The sequence below is a fragment of the Oryctolagus cuniculus genome, chromosome 13 (assembly GCF_051225735.1).
Source record: "Oryctolagus cuniculus isolate XC-2025 breed Fujian yellow rabbit chromosome 13, ASM5122573v1, whole genome shotgun sequence".
NCBI lineage: Eukaryota > Metazoa > Chordata > Mammalia > Lagomorpha > Leporidae > Oryctolagus > Oryctolagus cuniculus.
In genome coordinates, this window is record NC_142879.1 from 22,486,540 (window position 1) to 22,506,802 (window position 20,263).

A 20,263-nucleotide genomic window follows, 5' to 3' on the forward strand; every position below is an offset into this window, starting at 1 on the left:
TTACAAAGAGAAAGGAGCAAGGATGGAAAGAAATCTATGGTCATTGACTGAAATCGGAGAGTCTGTAACACAGGCGGAAACAGACTTCAGTAGACACAAGAGTGGATCTCCTTGCCCTGCCCGGAGGGTATAGAAGCAGCGATACATAGGCAACAATGAACACAGCTGGCATCCAGATCTTGGTTCCTAATACCATTCTCTACCAAGGAAGACCAGCAGTCCCTGGAGGAAGGACGAGTTTCAGTTGTGTATGTGGAAAAGTGCAAGGTGAGCCTGGGGCCTCTAACAGGAAAGACGCTGGGAACAAGTCAAAGCGACACAGGACCTCTGCCGGCCTCCACTGGCCACCTCAGGGGCCGTTTGAGCACTATAACAAGTAATGATTGTAATGAATATGACCCATTGAAGAAAGAAAGAAAGAAAGTTCACATGGTTATAGACACTGGATCCACACTGATATAGACAAATGAACGAATAAGCAAGCAGAGGAGAAGGGAAAGCTATTCTTTATGGGAGAATGCTGGCTGACGAATACAGTAATAATGACTGAATTAAAATACCACTTGTCAGCCATCAATAGGAATAATTGATTCAGGCAAGAATCATCGATGGATGCTAACACAAATGGGTGAAAATATGATGAAAGAGGCAGAAATGGCACAGTTTTAAATTACCTCCTTGCAAAAATACTTATTAATTACAAAAGGAAAAATAGTTACTTTATAGAGAGCTATCTGGAAGATACCAACGTAATAGGCCATCGGTGTCACCAGGCCAGTAAGAGGCCCAACACATCACATGCAGCTCCCATCGAGAACACTATATTCTTTCTTTAGGATTCTCCTGAAAAAAAAAAAAAAATGTAACCTGGGTCTAATCCTGAAATCCTGCAGAAACGCTAGACACACACCTCCAGGACAGTCTCCAGTCCCCAGTGACCCTGGCCTCCCAGTGCTCCTAGGGGCATAGAGGTGCCCTCCCACACCAGAAAGGGCCACTTTGTATATCAATGGGGTATCCCGGAGAGCTAGATCACAAGGACATGTGGGCTCTGCCTTTCTTGTTCCATGATGGGAGGGAACCCATCATTCAAGCTTGAGGTCAAGTGCCACTTGGTGAAGTCGCCTGGTGGAGCTGGGCCCTGGGGCCCATTGAACCCCTCAGAGCCCGCAGCTCTGGGGGAGGTCTTCACCGTGACCTCATGCAGGTCCTACGCCTCGCCAAGCTGCTGTCACGGTCCTGACCGCAGAAACTGGGTGGCCGATAAATGCAGTCCTGACCCTCAGTTTAAGGCAATTTGTTACTGTGTGATAAATACCCGATTTAAATGGCAGTCTACAGAATGTCAAAGGTTACAGAAGAAAAAACAGATACAATGGTCAAACGCAGTGCATGATCCTGGAATGATTGTGGACCAGGAAAAAAATATTGATTTTCAGTTTTGCTATAGTGAGGAATATCGAGATGGATGCTGACATTTGAACAAGCCTCTAGTGCATAAAATAGCACTGCGTTGATGCTAATTTCTTGTTTTGACCACCGCGCTGAAGTGATGGATGAGAATTCCCATGTTTCTAGAAAACACACTGAACACTTGGAGGAGAGACAAATGTCCAAGCAATAATTACAAAATTATAAACAGAGGCCTGAATGTGTACACGTGCATATCTTTGTCTAGAAAGAGTGGTAAGGAAAACAATGCAAAACATTAACATTCAGAGACTGGGAATGTCAGCGTCTGGGAATTTGCTGTATTAGTCTTGAAACGTTTTTGTGGACGCCACTTCAGCGTTCAAAGAGCAATTCCTAAATTCCGCTCGAAGGAAACCTCAACTGTTTTCTCACACCGGAGGCTGACTCCACGAACGGATCTTGGAATGGGTTCAGTGGATGCAAACCAGGACTTGTGCAAACCAGGACTTGTGCAAAGCCTAGGACCAGACAGCATCGCATGGCAGAGGAGCACAGCAGACTGGGGGCAAGCGAACATTCGGTGAAACTTCTGTTTCAGTTCTAGAAAGAAAAAAAAAGTGGGCGTGCTGCGTGGCGCGCTCCTAGTTGGAAAGCCACCGCACCGAGGCTGAGCCGGAGCCAGGCGGGCAGAGCTGCGGCCCGCCGCGGCGCGGGGGCGCCCCTCCTGCGGCTGCCACGCTCGCCGGCCCAGACGCCCGCCCCCCAGACCACATGCAGGTGTGCGCGCAGACTGAGCACACGTGCCTGCCGCTATTTAAGAGCCCGCCTGCCCCGTCTGGCAGCTGTCTGTCGCTCCGCTCCGCGTGCCTGAACGCACCCCGCCGCCGGGGCTGCAGCCGGGGCATGGGCGCCGCGGGTCCGCTCTGGGTTTTCTTGGCCGTCCTCGCGCCAGGGGTCTTCGGTGACCGAGGTAGGGACGCGTCGGGGGCAGGGAGGGGTTCTGTGCAGAGAACCCGAAGCGAGAAACTAGTGGGGCAGTGCCGGACACCTGGTGGTCTCCCGCTACTTTTGGTGAGCCGCAGCGGTCTCCTGGTGCCCCTGGAGTGGGACCAGTATCAGAACTGGAGGCTGCGCAGAGCTGCGCTGCTGGCGTCCCCGCTCTCTCCTGTGGGAGGGGCGGGAGTGGTTCGCGGGTTGCAGCAGGTGCGTGAGTGGCGCGCGCGGAGGAACGGAAGCCCACGCAGCCCGAACGCGGAGACTGCACAGATCCTTCCCCAAAGATGGTCACGCTCTGGTGTCCAAGCGAGGTTCTTAGAGTTTTTTTATTCTTGTTATTTTATTATTTACTGTGATGGGATCATTGCTAAAGAGTTCTTAAACCTTAACCATCTGGAGTCAATTTTTAAAAGCCGGGACGTGAATTTAAACTGTAGTTTCCTTAGTGCGGTTTCCCTCGTGGAACGGTGTGGGGCTCAGGACGTTTCATCAACGTTCATCTTAGCTTTTTCCCCGGCCCCCGGCCCCCGGCCCCCGCCCCAGACCGCCTCAGTTTTAAAGAAGAATTCTAACTTGTTCTGATTGCATTGCCGGGGGCTGAAAGATGGGGCTGACTTTGCAGGGCACAGTGAATTCTGGGTTTACAAAGCGTTGGCCACGGAGACACCAGCAGCTGGGCGACACTGGGCAGGTCATTTAGCTCCTGGTCTTTGATTTCTTCAACAGTGCAATGAAACTGATGGGACCTGCCCTGCCCCCTCCCTGAGCTGCCAGTGGAACCTAGGGGTACTTCCTACTAAGCTCAGTCCTAGGTCTGAGCCAGCGTTCAGGCGCTCATCTCGCAGCTGGCTAAGGTGTCTGGGATGTTGCATGTATCGGTTCTTCTACGACTTGACTTGACGGTGTGTTTTCCCAACATTTAACTGTCTCTCACACTTACCGGAACACCTCCCCACATCTTTCTCTTCTCTCATTCCCTTGGCTACCGGTGGACCCCCTTAGCATCAACACACATACACAGCTTTGTGTAACACCTCCCACACCTGACTTCTCGAAGCGTTGCATTCCTGTTTCTAAATTTCAGAGAGTATGTTACCAACTGGTTCACCAGCGCAGCCAATCATCGACCTCTCCAAGTCTGTGTGCCACACAAGAGCAGGGACACCATCCGGGTCTCTTAACTCCAGACTCATGAGGACCAGCTGGTTGGACTGCCGTGCCTCAGTTGATCCTTCTCTCCTTCTTATGCCAATATTCTAACCCTAGGCATTTTTAAAAAGATTTATTTATTTATTTATTTATTTGAAAGTCAGAGTTACACAGAGAGAGGAGAGGCAGAGAGAGAGAGAGGAGAGAGGTCTTCCATCCGATGGTTCAATCCCCAATTGGCCACAACGGCCGGAGCTAAGCAGATCTGAAGCCAGGAGCCAGGAGCTTCTTCTGGGTTTCCCACACGGGTGCAAGGGACCCAAGCACTTGGGCCATCTTCTACTGCTTTCCCAGGCCATAGCAGAGAGCTAGATCGGAAGTGGAGCAGCTGGGACTTGAACCAGCGCCCATATTGGATGCCGGCGCTTCAGGCCAGGGCGTTAACCCGCTGTGCCACAGTGTGGGCCCCAACCCTAAGCAACCCGCTACCACTCTCTAACCTTTCTAATCATGAAAAAATATTATATATTTGTAGACATATAAATATTTTTTCTTTATTCCATTCTCTTGTTCAAAAACCTAAACTGGACCCCTGCTGCCTGTGAGCAAAACCCTCCACCCCTCAGCCTGCAAACCCTTTGTGACTGGATCTCAGCAAGCCTGCCCAGCACCCCCCTTGCTCCCTGTTGCGCATGCGCTGCTCACCCTGTGGCCCTCCTGACTCCGTTACTGGTGCATCGCCCAGCCCTCCCCACTCTGTTTGCCTTTACTGCTGCTCTGTACCCTCCCAGGATCATCGCTCAGGTCTTGGTCGGTTCCTCCAGAGGTTTACAGGTTACCAGTGTGGCCTGGGAAGTGCAGACTCAGCGAGCTCTCTGGAAGACTCTGAAGCCAGTGTCTTCACTGTGCATGGCTGTGAGCGAAGTCAGTAGGAGACAAAGGACCTTTGCAGTGTTTTTTTCCCCTACCTTTTCCTTTTGTCGGTTTGCATAAATGGATTCAAACCCCCTGAACTCTTTGATTTCTCCGAGCCTTCACTAACAACCTGGTTTCATCCTACACCAAGAACCGAAACCACGAAATAGGAATTCCCTCATTTTCCAATCAGATAGTCTACAAATCTATCTCCATCTGGAATCAGACCCCTCTCTCCCCTGCTTAAAACCTGCCAAGGTCTTCCCACCCTGCCAAAGTGAAATCCATGGCCCTATCCTCAATTGCCTCTCTCTGGAATTCTCGATGTCCCCTCACTCCCCAGCTTGCAGCTACCCTGGCCTTCTCTTTACTGCTTGAGCAGAGCCTACGCTTTGCACCACGCATCCTCCCTGATGAGGCATTCTTCTTGCACTTGGGCCTTGCCTGGCCCCTTTTCGACACTTCTCAACATTCGCATCGCTGTTCACTGTCACTCTCCTCTGACTCCATCTCAACTAGTCTGCATCACAAGTCACTGTATAGCACATCACCCTGTTCTGTTTTTGTCAATCACCATCTGAAAGTCTCATATATGTATTTGTTTACCTATTTATTTCTTGTCCTCTCACTGCAATACATGTTCCAATGACAGCATGGCCTTTGTGGGTCTGCTGTCTGATCTGAATCCCTAGCACTGGTCTGTAACTAGGAATTCAGTAACTCCTGGTTGAAAGAGTGTCTCCCTTTCTGTAGCAGTAGAAGCAGTATCCTTGGCCTTGATGATCCCATGTCTCTGCTGTGTTCATGGTCAGAGCCCGCCCCCTCTTGCTGTTGCAAGGACCTGACTTCTGCAGGTAGCCCCTGTTTCTCATTGTCCGTTTGCCCTCCGTTGGGTCATCCTCATCAGTGTTTAACTATGACCCAGCACCTCCTTCGTGGGGGACAGGGAGGGCTTCTGTCACCCAGTGGGATGCTATTTTTTCTATCCCTCTTCTGCTTGCTCATATTTCCTACTCTCCTTGACCGACTTCAGACAAGCTTCATGCCCCCGAAGCTACTGTTGGCTAAGTCAGTACTGACCTTCATGCTGACAAATCCAATGTTCATTTCTGTCTTTCTCTGTCTCAGTCTTTCAGCAAAAGTGATTACTTCCTCTGTCTTGAAACAGTTTGATTTTATCTTCCAAAACAGGACTTTCATGCTTGTTCTTTCTACACCTCCCTGGTTACTCTCAGTCTCTTTTGCCTTTATTTAAATATATCAGGGTCCTTAGGGTTGGCGCTGTGGCGTAGCAGGTAAAGCCGCCAACAGCAGTGCCGGCATCCCATAGGGGCACTGGTTTGAGTCCTGGATGCTCCCTCCACTTCCGATTCAGCTCTCTGCTATGGCCTGGGAAAGCTGTAGAAGATGGCCCAAGTCCTTGGGCCCCTGTGCCCGACTGGGAGACCCAGAAGAAGCTCCTGGCTCCTGACTTCAAAACTGCACAGCTCTGGCTGTTGGTGGCCATCTGGGGAGTTAAACAGCGGATGGAAGACCACCCCCCACTCTACCTCTTCCTCTCTGTAATTCTGCCTTTAAAATAAATATTTTATACACATACACACACACACACGCCAAGGTCCTGAAGTTTATCCCTGGACCTCTGCCTTCTCCCTATCTCCTTCCTAAGGGATCTCGTCCATTCTCATGCTTCATCTACTATTATATGTTGATGACCTGCTATCTGTAGTACTAACCTCTCTCGTGAGCTGCAGTTTGTGCATCTAACCACCTCCTTGGCGTCTTCATCTGGATGCTCAGTAGGTGTGTGAAATACATCAAGTCTGATGTAGAATGGAGTCTCTACACATTCCTGCTGCCCACAGCTTGCACCTGTACGTACAGCTTATTTCTTTTCCAGGCTTTCCCGTCCCAGTCCAGGCTGTTCCCATCAATCAAGTAGCTCAAGTTAAACTCCTAGCAAGTCTTACCAAGCCCTACATCTAATCCAGCAGAACATCTTGCTAATTTGATTTCTAAAATGTTTTCCAAATATATTCATTTCTCTAATTGCCTCTCTTTGGTCCAAGCCTCATTTTGTTTGCCTTGAACTTCATGCCAATCCCTTCTCCATGCAGCTGCCAGAATAGTTTTAAAAAAGTGAATCAGGTCACGTGGCTCTCCTGTTTGGCCTCTCCAGTGTTATCCTTTGAGGATAGCATCCAGCATCTTTCTGTGGTCCAGGGAACCCTACTTGATCCCCCTTGCTGAGCTTTCTAACTCGATCTTGAACCTCCCAGTCTTGCTCACTGTGTTCCAGCCATCCTTGCCCTCCATCTATCCACGCAGCATATCCGATCCATTCCTGCTGGGAGGACTCTGCCTAAAATGTTGTATCCAGCCTTCACCTGGCTGGCTCCTCCTTATCTTTCAGTTACAACTTCAATGTCACTACTTATGCCTCCAGTGCATACGTCATAACTGTCATAACTGAAGTTGCCTGCTGCCCTGCCTCCTCCTGCTTCAGGTACATTGCATTCTGACACATTACTCTGCTCATTTCGTTATCAGCACCATGTAATTTATTTCCTGGTATTTAAATATGGCCTGTCTTCCTCTATGGAATTTAAATTCTCTAAGGGCAGGAAGCTGGGCTCTGAAGGTCACTGATGCATCTCCTGTGCTAGGGACGATGCCTTGGTTAATATGAATAACCGTCATTTAAAATTTGTTTATCAGCTAGCCAGGAAACCCAGTATTACGGTGTTTGATTATTATCCTCAATAATAATTCCCCCTTCTATCTGCTTCCTGGCCAACTTTTTGGTTTTATTTTTATTACCATATATTCTTTATTTCAAATGAATCTCTAAGCCATTCCACATAAAGCCCCTTGGGCCCAAATAAAGACTTAACATGCATCCTGCCTCTCCAGACACTGCTCCGCCTGGTTAGTTTTTAACATGGTTTGAGGAGTGCACGTGACTGTCTTGCCATCATCTTCTATTTTAAACCCAGTCATGATCCACTCTGACTTTTACTCCAGATTGTAGGAAGATATAAAGAGCACACAGTGACCCACAAGAAGATTCCTGTCATTTAGTGGTTCATGGATTGACCTTCTCTTTGCTAATAGGAAGAGACACTGATCTCTGGAAATTCTGTCCTTGAGCAGGGATTTCGACAACCTCATTGCCAGCAGGAACAGTGTCCCCAAGGGAGAGAATCCGCATGTCTTGTTACTGGGGATGACACTCTTCCATTATTACTCATCCAGAAACTGTGACTCTTATCTCCTTTCACCATGGAAGGTCACGTTATGATGCACTCTCTGCTTTTGCTGCTTCTACATCTTGGGTCCATCTCTGTCTGTCATTGCTACTGATTAAGTCTTGTGAATTTAAACAGTTTTTCCAATTTGGTATTGTCCTTATTTGCGTTTTATAATTACAGGTTAAATCGCCTTATTAAGAGACTGGTAGGAGTGGTGTCAGGTCATGAAATTTGTGTTTGTTGAGGTCAAAGCTTGAATTTCCCTATAGAATCTTGATATTTTTTCCAGAGTGTGCACTTGGAGACATTTGTGTGCACTCATGGAAGGAACCAAAGGAGAAGAGGCACAAATACAAGGGGATCCATGTGGGACCTGGGTCCAACAGCAATGGCAATTCTTAGATCCAGTCTGTGTGGCTTCCCCTGTAGCAGGCGGAGCCATGGAAAGCTAAGTCTGGCTGTGACCTTGGGAGCTCTGTGCTTGCCTCTGTGTCTGTCCATGTGTATTCCTCGACTTTCACCTGTACCCATCTCAGACTTGTTTTGAAAATTTGTAAGTCCGATATTTGAACCTACTGATATTCTTGGAGGACTTCACAGCTAGATACTCTTTCTTCCTGGACTAGCATCTGAATCGCATATAAATTTAGGGAGTTGAAATGCGAACTCTCTCTCCTATCTAGAAAGATGACTTCTCCAGGGCCATCCTGAAGTATATGGTTTCTACAGTTTCTTTTCCATCTTCTAGAAAAACATTCATTATTATTGTGTTGCTATTATTATTAAGTCACAGAGAACAGTTTTTTTTTTTTATTTGACAGAGTTAGACAGTGAGAGAGGGAGAGACAGAGAGAAAGGTCTTCCTTCCGTTGGTTCACCCCCACAAATGGCCGCTACGGCCAGTGCTACAGCGATCTGAAGCCAGGAGCCAGGTGCTTCCTCTTGGTCTCCCATGTGGGTGCAGGGGCCCAAGCACTTGGGCCATCCTCTACTGCCTTCCCGGGCCACAGCAGAGAGCTGGACTGGAAGAGGAGCAGCCGGGACTAGAACCCGGCACCCATATGGGATGCTGGCGCTGCAGGCAGAGGATTAACCAAGTGAGCCACCCGAAAACAATCTTGAAATGATTACTTCCTTTTACCTTACTCTCAACAGAAAGTATTTACTACACTCTCCTTGGGGACATATTACTCTACTAGGTTGATGGAAAAAATTATGAAAAATAATAAACTTTTTTTCTCTCTAGGCCCTGAAGGTATGGTGCTCAAGATAGTTATGCAAGTTCATTAAAGCAGTTTTTTAAAAAGATTTATTTATTTATTTGAAATTCAAAGTTACGCAGAGAGAGAAGGAAAGGCAGAGAGAGGGCCAGCGCCGTGGCTCACTAGGCTAATCCTACGCCTTGTGGCACTGGCACACCGGGTTCTAGTCCCGGTCGGGGTGCCGGATTCTGTCCCCGTTGCCCCTCTTCCAGGCCAGCTCTCTGCTGTGGCCAGGGAGTGCAGTGGAGGATGGCCCAAGTGCTTGGGCCCTGCACCCCATGGGAAACCAGGAGAAGTACCTGGCTCCTGCCATCAGATCAGTGCGGTGCGCCGGCCGCAGCGCGCCGGCCGCGGTGGCCATTGGAGGGTGAACCAACAGCAAAGGAAGACCTTTCTCTCTGTCTCTCTCTCTCTCACTGTCCACTCTGCCTGTCAAAAAAAAAAAAAAAAAAAAAAAAAAAGGAAAGGCAGAGAGAAAGAGGTCTTCCATCCACTGGTTCACTCCCCAGATGGCCGCATTGGCTTGAGCTGTGCCAATCTGAAGCCAGGAGCTAGGGCTTCTTCTGGGTCTCCCACGTGGGTGCAGGGGCCCACGGATTTGGGCCATCCCCCACTGCTCTCCCAGGCTGAGGCAGAGAACTGGCTCGGAAGTGGAGCAGCTGGGACTTGAACCGGCACCCATATGGGATGCCAGCACTGCAGGTGGTGCTTCACCACATCGCTGGCTCTTCATTAAAGCAGTTTTAAGGGGCCACACATGAACTGAGCTCTCTACAAAATCTATCTCTGTGCAATCCCAGAAAAAATTTTATTTATAATATTTTTATTTATAAGTTTTTAGTCTTTACTTATGAAAAACTAATATTTTTGCTTCAAATTCACTAGAGAGTGTGTATTTTGTGCAGTGTTTTGCACACCCATTATACCTCAAGAAAGCTGAGATAACAATGTTTTTTCTTTAACCCCCCCAAAAAATATAAAGCACAAAAAGCAAAAAACCAAATCAAAACTAATGCCCTTGCTGTTTCCTCCAGGCTCTGACCTAGCTGTGAAACAAACAAAAATCCTCCACTTGTTTCTGCTTCTCAGGTTTGAAGAAGATGGACCAACCTCAGGGTCTCTCTGGAATTTTATGACAAATGATTCTCTCCAGTTCTTCCTCTAGAGTCTATCCTAACAATTCTTTAAACCCTGAAGCTAATGTCCCTGCACATTCATCCATACTATGAAAACATGTATTCATTGTTCCAGAAAATGTTGCCCAGTGCATATTTACTTTCTAAAGTCGAAAGCTGTCAGAATCGTTGGTGATAGAAGCAGAGAAGTTTTAGCTTCTTATAGTTTGATGTTCATTTTTTTTTGTCTCTAAGTCAATTTATGTTCCTAATAAGGTACCCTTTTGCTAAGCCTAAAATTCAGAGTGATCAGCCTGCATTTGCTTGGGACATGTCAGAAATAAAGGTGTCTCTGTGTGCACTTGACGGGGTCATTCTTGATCACCTGCTTAGAGACCTGTATGCAGTCAGACAACCGACAGTTCTGTGGATGTGAGGAATCCTGTCAGCGTCTTTGGCCCTCTGGGATTTCTGCATGGGGTAACCTGTTATTTTCCAGTTGAAAGACCAGTGAATTAGTATGATGTCAAAACTGAAGGAGGCGTGTGGGTTCTCCATGTTTTCTTTTACTCCTGAAGGCTTGGGATTGGGATGTTAAGTCCTTACAACTGGCCATCCCTATTTATTCTGTACCTCTGTGACTTGCTTCTATGGATCCTCTACTGATTTAGAATGACGATAGAAGTGAGTAAACAAGGAACATTAGTTTTACCTCCTCTGTACTTGATTCAAGAAATATTTCTCAGTTAAGTAGTAGATATGAAGCATGAGACTACACAGTGAGTCTTGGGAGGGATGTAAAAAACAATCTTTTTCTGCCTTTGAAGAATGAATTTCCAAGCTAGAAATAAAGACTGAACCTTAAATGTGAACTATGTTATTTATTTTATGGATCGAGATAAAGGGGTAGGAGATCACAGAGAAGAAAATAATAAATGCTATTTCGGAGAATTACAGAGGATGCTTGTGCAAATACAAAAGCACTGAGGTATAAACAAAATCACGTATTCGGAAAAAAATCAGTGTGGTTGGAGTGTGGTGCATATGGTGAGAAACAGTAATGGAGTAAGTGGACTGCAGCCTAATTGCCAAAGGCTATTCATTTTTTTTCCCTTATAAATGAAGGTAAACTGTTGTGTGTCGTTAAATGCTGAGTGCCATGACCACATTTGTGCCTTAGAAGCATAATCTCTACAGCAATACAGAAGCTGTACTAGGCCCAAGAAGGTCAGAGATAGAAAAGGATATCACGTCACTCAATAATCTGATGAGAGGGGGCTGGCATTGTGGTGCAGTGGGTTAATCCTCTGCCTGCAGTGCCAGCATTCCATATGGGTGCCGTTTCTAGTCCTGGCTGCTCCACTTCCAGTCCAGCTCTCTGCTGTGGCATGGGAAAGCAGTAGACAATGGCCCAAGTTCTTGAGCTCCTGCACGCACGTAGGAAACCCCAAAGAAGCTCCTGGCTCCTGGCTTCAGATCGGCACAGCTCCAGCTGTTGCGGCCATTTGGGGAGTGAACCAACGGAAGGAAGACCTTTTTCTCTGTCTCACTGTCACTCTCACTGTCTGTAACTCTAACTCTCAAATACAATAAATAAAATCTTTTTAAAAAAATCCAATGAGAGATTACAGAAGTGACCAAAGGGTTGGTTTGGGGAGATTTCCAGAGGGAGCTGGGTAGAGAATGAGTTACAGAAACAAAATGATGCCTATGGGCTTTTTAAAATTTTTTTAAACCAAGAGACTTGGTAGATGATGCCATCAACTGACAGAACATAAAAGGGGAAATGGAAATGATCAATTATAATTGACCACATTGCATCCATTCTCAGAAATACAGATGGTGAACTTTAAGCAAATAGTGTTCTAGAGTTGACTGACCCTTTGGAAGGTACGCACTTTGTAGATGTCAAAAGTCTCTTTGAGTAAATGTAAATGGGCTCATCAGCAAGTCCAATGATAGGATTTAATATAAAAAAGCCCTCCATGTTCGGTTTTCTTTGGTTTTGTTTTTCCTCATAGGTAAATCATATGAGTCCAAGAGAACTCCTTATGCTTCCATGCTTCCATCTCTGGGCATGGTGTTTGGGTCAACAGTTACATATTTTTTTGTAATAGAGGGTGGGTTGTGTAGAGGCATCTGCAGGGGAAGTGATACTAGAACAGTAGTTCCAGCCTGAAGCCATCAGTTTTCCAAAGGCAGTCTGAGTGATTGCCATCTACCCTTTAAAATGTATAAGCACGAAGGATTCATCTTGGTCTGTTCCAGAGACAACTCATTAGGATTGCTCATGAGAGAGAACCCCTGGTAGAGAAAGAAGTTCCAGCTCTAAATCTCCACTCTGCTGACTAGGGGTCAGATTTCATTTGCCTTTAGACTGTCGAATCCTTTAAGACCTTAATCTTTCCCCATTCCTTGTCACACGTGATATTCTGTTCCTTGCCATTCTTGATGGGGCTTTTCTAACATGTAGTAAGCTGGCAGAGGAGGAATCATCTCTCTGTCTTTAGATCTCAGCTCATTGGTGACCCATGTACTACATGGATTATCTCAGATGACATTCTAACCTGGGATGAGGACATGCCTTTTCATGGCTATGAGTGACACAATCTGTTATTTGATCCTATTTAATTCTTGTGCCTCCTTCTATAGGGAAAGCAGGTATCTATACATCAAAATAAGGACCATGCTGGGCTAATTGGGTTCGGGTAGTTCTGGCCCCCAGAGCTGTGATTTATGTATCTACCTCTGTGGCCCCAGTATCACCACTTTCCTTTCATTATTATGCTTTGATGTGAATTATTTCATGGTGAATAAGTGGTTAAATCCCAAATCTACTATGAGATTATATACCCTGTCAATTTTATTCCATGCAAAAAGTAAGCCACTCTAGGTGCCTCTCATAACTGTTTATCTGTACTTTGGGGTGGGGACTAGCAACCAACTCATAAAGTTTTACGTTTTCATCAGCCAGTTCCGTGTATCTTCCCACATGACTATTCCCTGTTTGGAAACATCTTTGAGGTCAGGATGTAGAATTTCAATAATATGGTAAAATGTAGGCTGAGTGAAGAAAAATTCTCAGAACTAATTGGGGTTCATGGAAAATGGAATTACAATATAAGTTTATTTTATTGCCAAAAAATTGAAATCCATGCAAGTTTTTTCATAATACATATTTATCATGAACTTTTTGAAGTACCCTCATACAGCATTTAAATGCCTTCTCTCTTTTCCCACCTACCCTCCCCACAACAACAACAAAAAACACTGCTTCTTGTGAGTGGCCCCCAGCCATCTCCAATGGAGACTTTAATAGCAGCAGGACAGAGAGCTCTTACTGGAGAATGGCCATCACTTAACAGTGGCAAATTGTGCAGAACAGGGAAGAGCTGTTTAATCTTGTGGTAAGAAGTCAACATGTCACACCAGCAAGAACAATCAAGTTCAATCTGGAGGATCCTTCTCCTCAGTGAATTATCTAGTCAAAGCCAATTCCAGAATTTGGGAATGAAATTACAAAATCTGGATTGGATGTTGGTCTTTCTTAAGTGATACAATGTTGTTTTAATGTAAGCCTGGTTTTATTACGAAAGGCAACAAAGTGGTATGGCACCAGTCGAACAGCAAATGGAATCCTCCAATGCCAAGTGGCGTTGGAGGTGTGTAGACTTGAAACTGGTTACCTAGATATAAAATTAGCATTTTGGAGGAATAGATGATGGTGCCTATTGGAAGAGTTGAAGGAAGATAGTATATGTGGTTGGTTTTCCTTGTCAAAGAATTTAAAAATAAACTCTGAAGGTAATATCTAAATGTTAAAGATATAGGAAATTTAGTATAGGGTGGTGCTATATCTCTGCTAATGGAGGGGGAGTTAGAAGATGCTTTTCATGAAAAAGACAAGGGGCAGGTATTTAGCCTAGCAGTTAAGATACTGATTAATTCACCTGTGTCCCACATCAGAGTATCTGGGTTCAATTCTTGGCTTCAACACCTAACTCCAGCTTCCTACTAATGCAGACCTGGTCCAGGCCTGACTGGGAATTTGTAGGGGAGCTCATCCTATCTCCCCCTCTCCGTTGCACTTGTGTGTGTGTGTGTGTGTGTGTGTGTATGATTCAGTACCTCTTATGAAAACATAAAGATATTAATATACATGTCAGATTTTATGTAAATGAGGATACAATGGATTATTACATTCTTTGGCCATGCTATTGGTAGAAATTTCTTAGGCTGGAATTTGATTCAAAATACCATATAGATATTATGCATTGTCATATTGAAAACCATTATCTTTGTGGAAGAAACTTAAAGTCAGATTTTTTTTTTTTTTTTACAGGTAGAGTGGACAGTGAGAGAGAGAGACAGAAAGAAAGGTCTTCCTTTTTGCCGTTGGTTCACCCTCCAATGGCCGCCGCGGCCGGCGCGCTGCGGCCGGCGCACCGCGCTGATCCGATGGCAGGAGCCAGGTGCTTTTCCTGGTCTCCCATGGAGTGCAGGGCCCAAGCACTTGGGCCATCCTCCACTGCACTCCCGGGCCACAGCAGAGAGCTGGCCTGGAAGAGGGGCAACCGGGACAGAATCCGGCGCCCCGACCGGGGCTAGAACCCGGTGTGCCAGCGCCGCAAGGCGGAGGATTAGCCTAGTGAGCTGCGGCGCCGGCCCAGGTTGGGTTTCTAACCTCCATCCCCTCTTCTCCCTTACTCTTATTGAGAAGTGTCTGACTTCCTACAAATCTAGCAGTCTTGGGAGCCCCTTCATAAAACTTAGGTATCTCAGCCATCTTGTTTTGGGGACTGGAGAGAAGAGGTAGATTTGAGTGGTGAAAACCTATAACAAAAGTTTCAGGGCCAGTGTTGTAGCATAGCGGGTACATCGTCGCCTGCAATACTAGCATCCCTTATAGGTGCAGGTTAGGCCCCAGCTGCTCCACTTCTGATCTAGCTCCCTACTGGTGGGCTGGAAAAGCAGTGATAGATGGCCAGAGTGTTTGGGCCCCTGTCACCCATGGGGGATACTCAAAAGAAGCTGTTGGCTCTTGGCTGTGGCCTGGCCCAGCCCTGGCCATTGCAGCCATATAGGGAGTGAATCAGCAAATAGAATATATCTCTATCTCTCCCTCTTTGTCTTTTGGTAACTCTAACTTTCAAATAAGCAAATAAATTGTTTTAAGTTTCTATGGTTATGCTATTGGTGAGAGGATATCTCAGACTCTTTCCATTGAATGAAATGAAAAATAATGAGCAATGGGCCTGACACTGGCACCGCTTGTGGTGCCGCAGCCCATATGGGCACCCATTTGAGTACTAGCTGCTCCTCTTCCGATCCAGCTCCCTGCTAATGCACCTGGGAAAGCAGTGAAAGATGCCCAAGTGCTTGGGACCCTGCACCCGCATGGCAGCCCCAAAGGAAGCTCCTGGCTCCTGCCTTTGTTTTGGCCCAGCTCTGACTGTTGTGGCTAATTAGAGAGTGAACCAGCGGATGGAAGAGCTTTCTCTCTGTATCTCCCTCTCCCTGTAACTCTGTCTCTCAAATAAATAAATCTTAACAGGTAAGAAGAAGAGAGAAGGGGGGGAGGAGAGGAGAGGAGAGGAGAGGAGAGGAGAGGAAGAGGAGAGGAAAGGAGAGGAAGAGGAGAGGAGAGGAGAGGAGAGGAGAGGAGAGGAAGAGGAGAGGAAAGGAGAGGAAGAGGAGAGGGAGAGGGAGAGGGAGAGGGAGAGGGAGAGGAGAGGAGAGGAGAGGAGAGGAGAGGAGAGGAGAGGAGAGGAGAGGAGAAGAGGAAACTAACCAGCAAGAATAATGTGTCCTGGCAAAGATCAAGGCAGAAAAAGCAGTTGCGTGGTTCATAGTTCCTGAAGAAATGCAATGCATGTTGTCCCATCCCACCGCACCCCAAGGAGCCTCCGCTTTCCCTTAGAGGAGCTGACGTGAGCTCCTTCATCCCACCTCTACCAACCCCAACCAGACCGGAAGTTGCTGAGAAGAAAGTTCTTGTTTTACACAAAAACTGGCCCTGTTCTTTTCTCAGGGAGTGTATTACCTCCCTGTATCCACCCTGCTAATTATAACAGATGGATAAAGATCTTGTTCCAGTGGCGCAGGCAGCTCAGAATTGTTGTTCCATCATTGGAAAAAAGAAAAAAAAAAAAGGTTTGGTCCATAAGGCTTCTATTATGGAGAAGGAATGATTTAGGATTTGGGAAGAGGGACTTGGGGTGAACTTAGGGAATGAAGTTTTCTTCTCTGGGAACTGAGGTTTATTTCCTAAAGAAGATCATGATAGTCTTTGCATTTGGATGCTAAAGAGAAAGGGAGAATTCAAAAAAAGAATTCACTTGCTAAGGCTGAAGTCATCATGCAGATGAGCTGAGTCACAAACAACCTTTGGCTTTTTCCTTAAGCCAGAAATGCTTAAAAACACTGACCCCACTAAAACTATGAATTTTAGAGAAGTGATTAATTCCACGCAGCTGAGAATTGAACTGTTCCAGGGAACATATTCTACTCTCTTGTTTGAGGTTTAAGGTTCGTGGTAAACAGGCAAACCTTTTAGTCAGTGTATCCCAGAAGGAAGGGCAGTCCTTGGGACTACTGTTTCCTGGCTCTGACTATGAATAAAAAACCAAAGCAATGAAGTACAAATCTTGCCTCTTGATCTCTGGTGTGTTTCCATACATTTACACTATCGATCCTTGTGTGTGCTTTCAACACATATATGCCTCTCCTTTATGTTCTAGACTGCAGACCGGAAGTATTGACATTTGTTTAGTTGACTATACGTTATATTGTAGATTCTGCATGTATTAACATAAAGGCTTTTGAAAGTGTCCCTACTGAAACCAAATATAGCAGTGATGTGCTAGAAGGTTTGGTTGGGTCTTCCCATGCCAATTCTTCTACCCAAGAGGTCTTCTTGGAGCAAAATGCAAATTAACTGAAATCTGAAGGATGGCAATTTTCCCTTTATCCTGAGCCTCACCCAGAAAACGTGTGTATATGTATAAACTATGAATATTCTTCATGCCCACTAGCCCAAAGACAATGCAAGATATGAGGTGATCGTTTCTGTTCACGTCCTGTGGCTTTTCAAAGGAGTCCTGCACCAGGGATGCCAAATGGTCTGTAGTGAAGCTGTAGCATCTTTAGTAGCAGGATTGAATGTGTTCACACCACCTGTGGCTCCAGTTGTGTGTCTAAAACAGCTATGGAGGGGTGGGCGTCTGGCACAGTGGTTGAGGCACCACTTTGGCCCCCTGCATCCCATCTCAGAGTGCCTGAGTTACAATCCCAGCTGTGCTCCAGATTCCAGCTTCTTACTCATGCATACCCTGAGAGTTGGCAGATGGATCAAATATCTGAGTCCTTTTCACCCATGTAGGGCACCTGGACTGAGCTCCGGGCTCCTGGCTTTGGTATGGCATTAGCTGTTACAGACATGTGGAGAAGGAAGCAGTGGAAGAGATATCTGTCATCTCTCCCTTTCTCTCTCTCTCTCTGTGCCTTTCAATTTTAATTTTAAAATACAGACTTGATTAATCATAGGCTCCAAATATTGTACTAACTCCTTTCATGTTTCTTTATCTCTCTGGATTTTCATATTATAAAGTAGCTTGATTTATACTGTGGACTTGGAAACCAAGGCTTATAGAGGTTAAAACTTGGCTAACATCACACAGATACTGGATAACACTGGGAGCTGAAACCAGTTCTCCTGAGCCCAAATTTCATTAGTCCATGGTAATTGTTAGTCCACACATAATTGGCATGTCATTAATATGTCATTTTCATGTGCTATCTGTGCTTGTTTTTCATTGTTAAAATCAACTGGACTCAGAACAATTGAATAAATTCTGTTTTGTGGTTATTGTGTAATCAAGAAGTTTCATATTGGTCTATTTACTGAGGCACAAGAGGTAAGAACTTAGGCTCTTGGGAATAGGGGATTTGGGGCTAAGAATCAGAAATGTACAGATCTCTAGGCCTGCTTCTGAAGAAGTGATATAACCTATATTTGTGCCTTTTATCTAAATTTGACTCTTTTTATTGTCACGATCAGTTTGCCCACAAAGCTTCTTTTCTGCTTTGCAGGGATTTTTTGTGACCCTCCTCCTCCTATTGCGGATGGCCGAGTCAGTTACCATCCTGGCCCTATACACGTGGGCACTGTTGTGAGGTACTCTTGCCCCACCACTTACCGTCTCATTGGAGAAAAAACGCTTTTTTGCATAACTAAAGACCAAGTGAAGGCAGTCTGGGATAGAGATGCTCCCGTATGTGAATATTACAATAAAAACTCGATTTGCCCCGAGCCCATAGTGCCTGGGGGATACAAAGTGAAAGGGACCAAGTCACCGTACATACATGGTGATCTTCTGGTATTTGCCTGTAAAGCCAACTTCACCATGAAAGGAAACAAATCCGTCTGGTGTCAAGCAAACAAGACCTGGGGGCCGTCGGAACTGCCAACCTGCGAGAGTAGTGAGTATGGCTTCTCTGTGCGTCGTGTTATACCCTCCTGAGCAAGAACAGTATGGCTGTGTGAGCAACGGGGTGGAGGGAGGAAATAAGGGAAGAGGTGGAAATTGTGGTTTCTGGGTTTTTCTGAGTTGTGGAGGAATAAAACTTCACTCAAAGAGCATCAGTGGAGTATAAGGGGAAAATGGAATTGAACGTACTCAATCACTGAATGGAATGAGCTCTACAAGGTCAAGGCCAGCTGTGGGAACTGTGTGGTTTTACATTGTATATGTGAGTTATGTAAAATGAGAAATGTGCTATCTAATAGAAAACCTACACCCAAGGAGCTGAAAAACTGCTAATCACCAGCTGTTGGTGATGAGGGAAGCTCTGCTCCCTGGGGCCTCCGTCAATGCGTTCTGAAGTGATCTGCTTCTTCCCCACACCACCTCCTGAGCCATCACATTCCGAATCAAATGACTGAAAGCCAGGACTCCTGCAAATTACTCATTTCCTCACTTGATTTGGTTTATGGTGTGGCTATTTCAAGGATATAAATATAAGGCTTGCTGATACTAGACAAAAGTTATACCATCAAAATTAGGCATATATTTTATTAATAAAGAATAATTGATCAATTATTATCAATAATATTGATCCATTTTAAGTGGATTAAAGAGCTGAGAAACTTTTGTCTTTGAAATGTAATTCTATAAAATATATATAATATATATATATATATTAATTGATATATAGATAGTCTTGGAGGTAGGAGATTCTAAGGTAGTAACAAATGGAGTGGCTATGGAAAACAATTACATTTTTACAAAGATGTAGGTAGACCTATCTACATTGGCATGGAAAGACATTGTGGACATACACACTATATAAGGAAAGGAAGAAAGGCATAGAAGGGTGTATCTCAGGTACCCACAATGTATGTGTGTGTGTGTTGATCACACATGGAGTCCCAAAACACTTGGTTGGTGGTGACTGGAAGGATAACCCTGTAAATGATAACAATCTAATTTTGGAGCAGAGAAAATATTTAATAATAGAGTGTGAAAATGGACTTTTTTTGGTAATGTAATTCATATGGTGTAACTAAAAATGAGAAAAAATGTGCTGGTCATGGCAGAGAATAGAGGCCACTAAACAACATCTGTTTGATCTCTAAAAGGCTAAGTTGACAGCTACTGGTGACTGGTGACCACTGATCAGCTGCACTGATCAGCTGTCATGTATCTGGAGCTCTGTCCTAAATCAGCACCCAGATTGTCAAGGATGTATCATCTGATGACATTTTTCCTGTATAAAGATTTCCCTCTAGAGTGCCCACCACCTCACCAGATCCCCCATGGACATCACACAGCGGGGGATATTGGCGCCATTGTCCCAGGATTGTCTGTGACTTACAGCTGTGACCCTGGCTACTTGCTTGTTGGGGAAGAGACTATTAAGTGTTTGTCTTCAGGAGACTGGAGTGCTGACACTCCCACATGTAAAGGTATCCTAAACTGTCCATCTCTTGTAAGGATTTGGGATGTCCTGTTGTTTGCCATGCTTTGCTCACCAGTGGTTGTTTATGTAGAGGCACAATGTGAACCTCCAAGACAGTTGCCCAACGGGAAGATCAAACAGCCTCCAAGTCTTTGGCCTGGTGCAGTTGTGAACATTTCTTGCAATGAAGGGTGAGTATCCA

General features: G+C 45.5%; 1 protein-coding gene and 1 long non-coding RNA gene across 4 annotated transcripts in view; one reads left to right on the forward strand and one right to left on the reverse strand.

Moving 5' to 3' along the window:
* Window positions 1–20,263, reverse strand: part of LOC103350988 (uncharacterized) — a 183,184-nt gene that overhangs the window by 40,827 nt on the left and 122,094 nt on the right. The gene's annotated exons all lie outside the window — the stretch shown is intronic.
* Window positions 2,088–20,263, forward strand: part of CR2 (complement C3d receptor 2) — a 35,824-nt gene continuing 17,648 nt past the window's right edge. For both annotated transcript variants that reach the window (XM_089311406.1, XM_017347821.4), the window contains exons 1-4: window positions 2,088–2,383; window positions 18,193–18,582; window positions 19,880–20,068; window positions 20,153–20,252. In XM_089311406.1, the coding sequence (XP_089167532.1) occupies window positions 2,185–2,383; window positions 18,193–18,582; window positions 19,880–20,068; window positions 20,153–20,252 (878 nt within the window). In that variant the 5' untranslated portion in view covers window positions 2,088–2,184. The remainder of the gene's footprint in view (window positions 2,384–18,192; window positions 18,583–19,879; window positions 20,069–20,152; window positions 20,253–20,263) is intronic.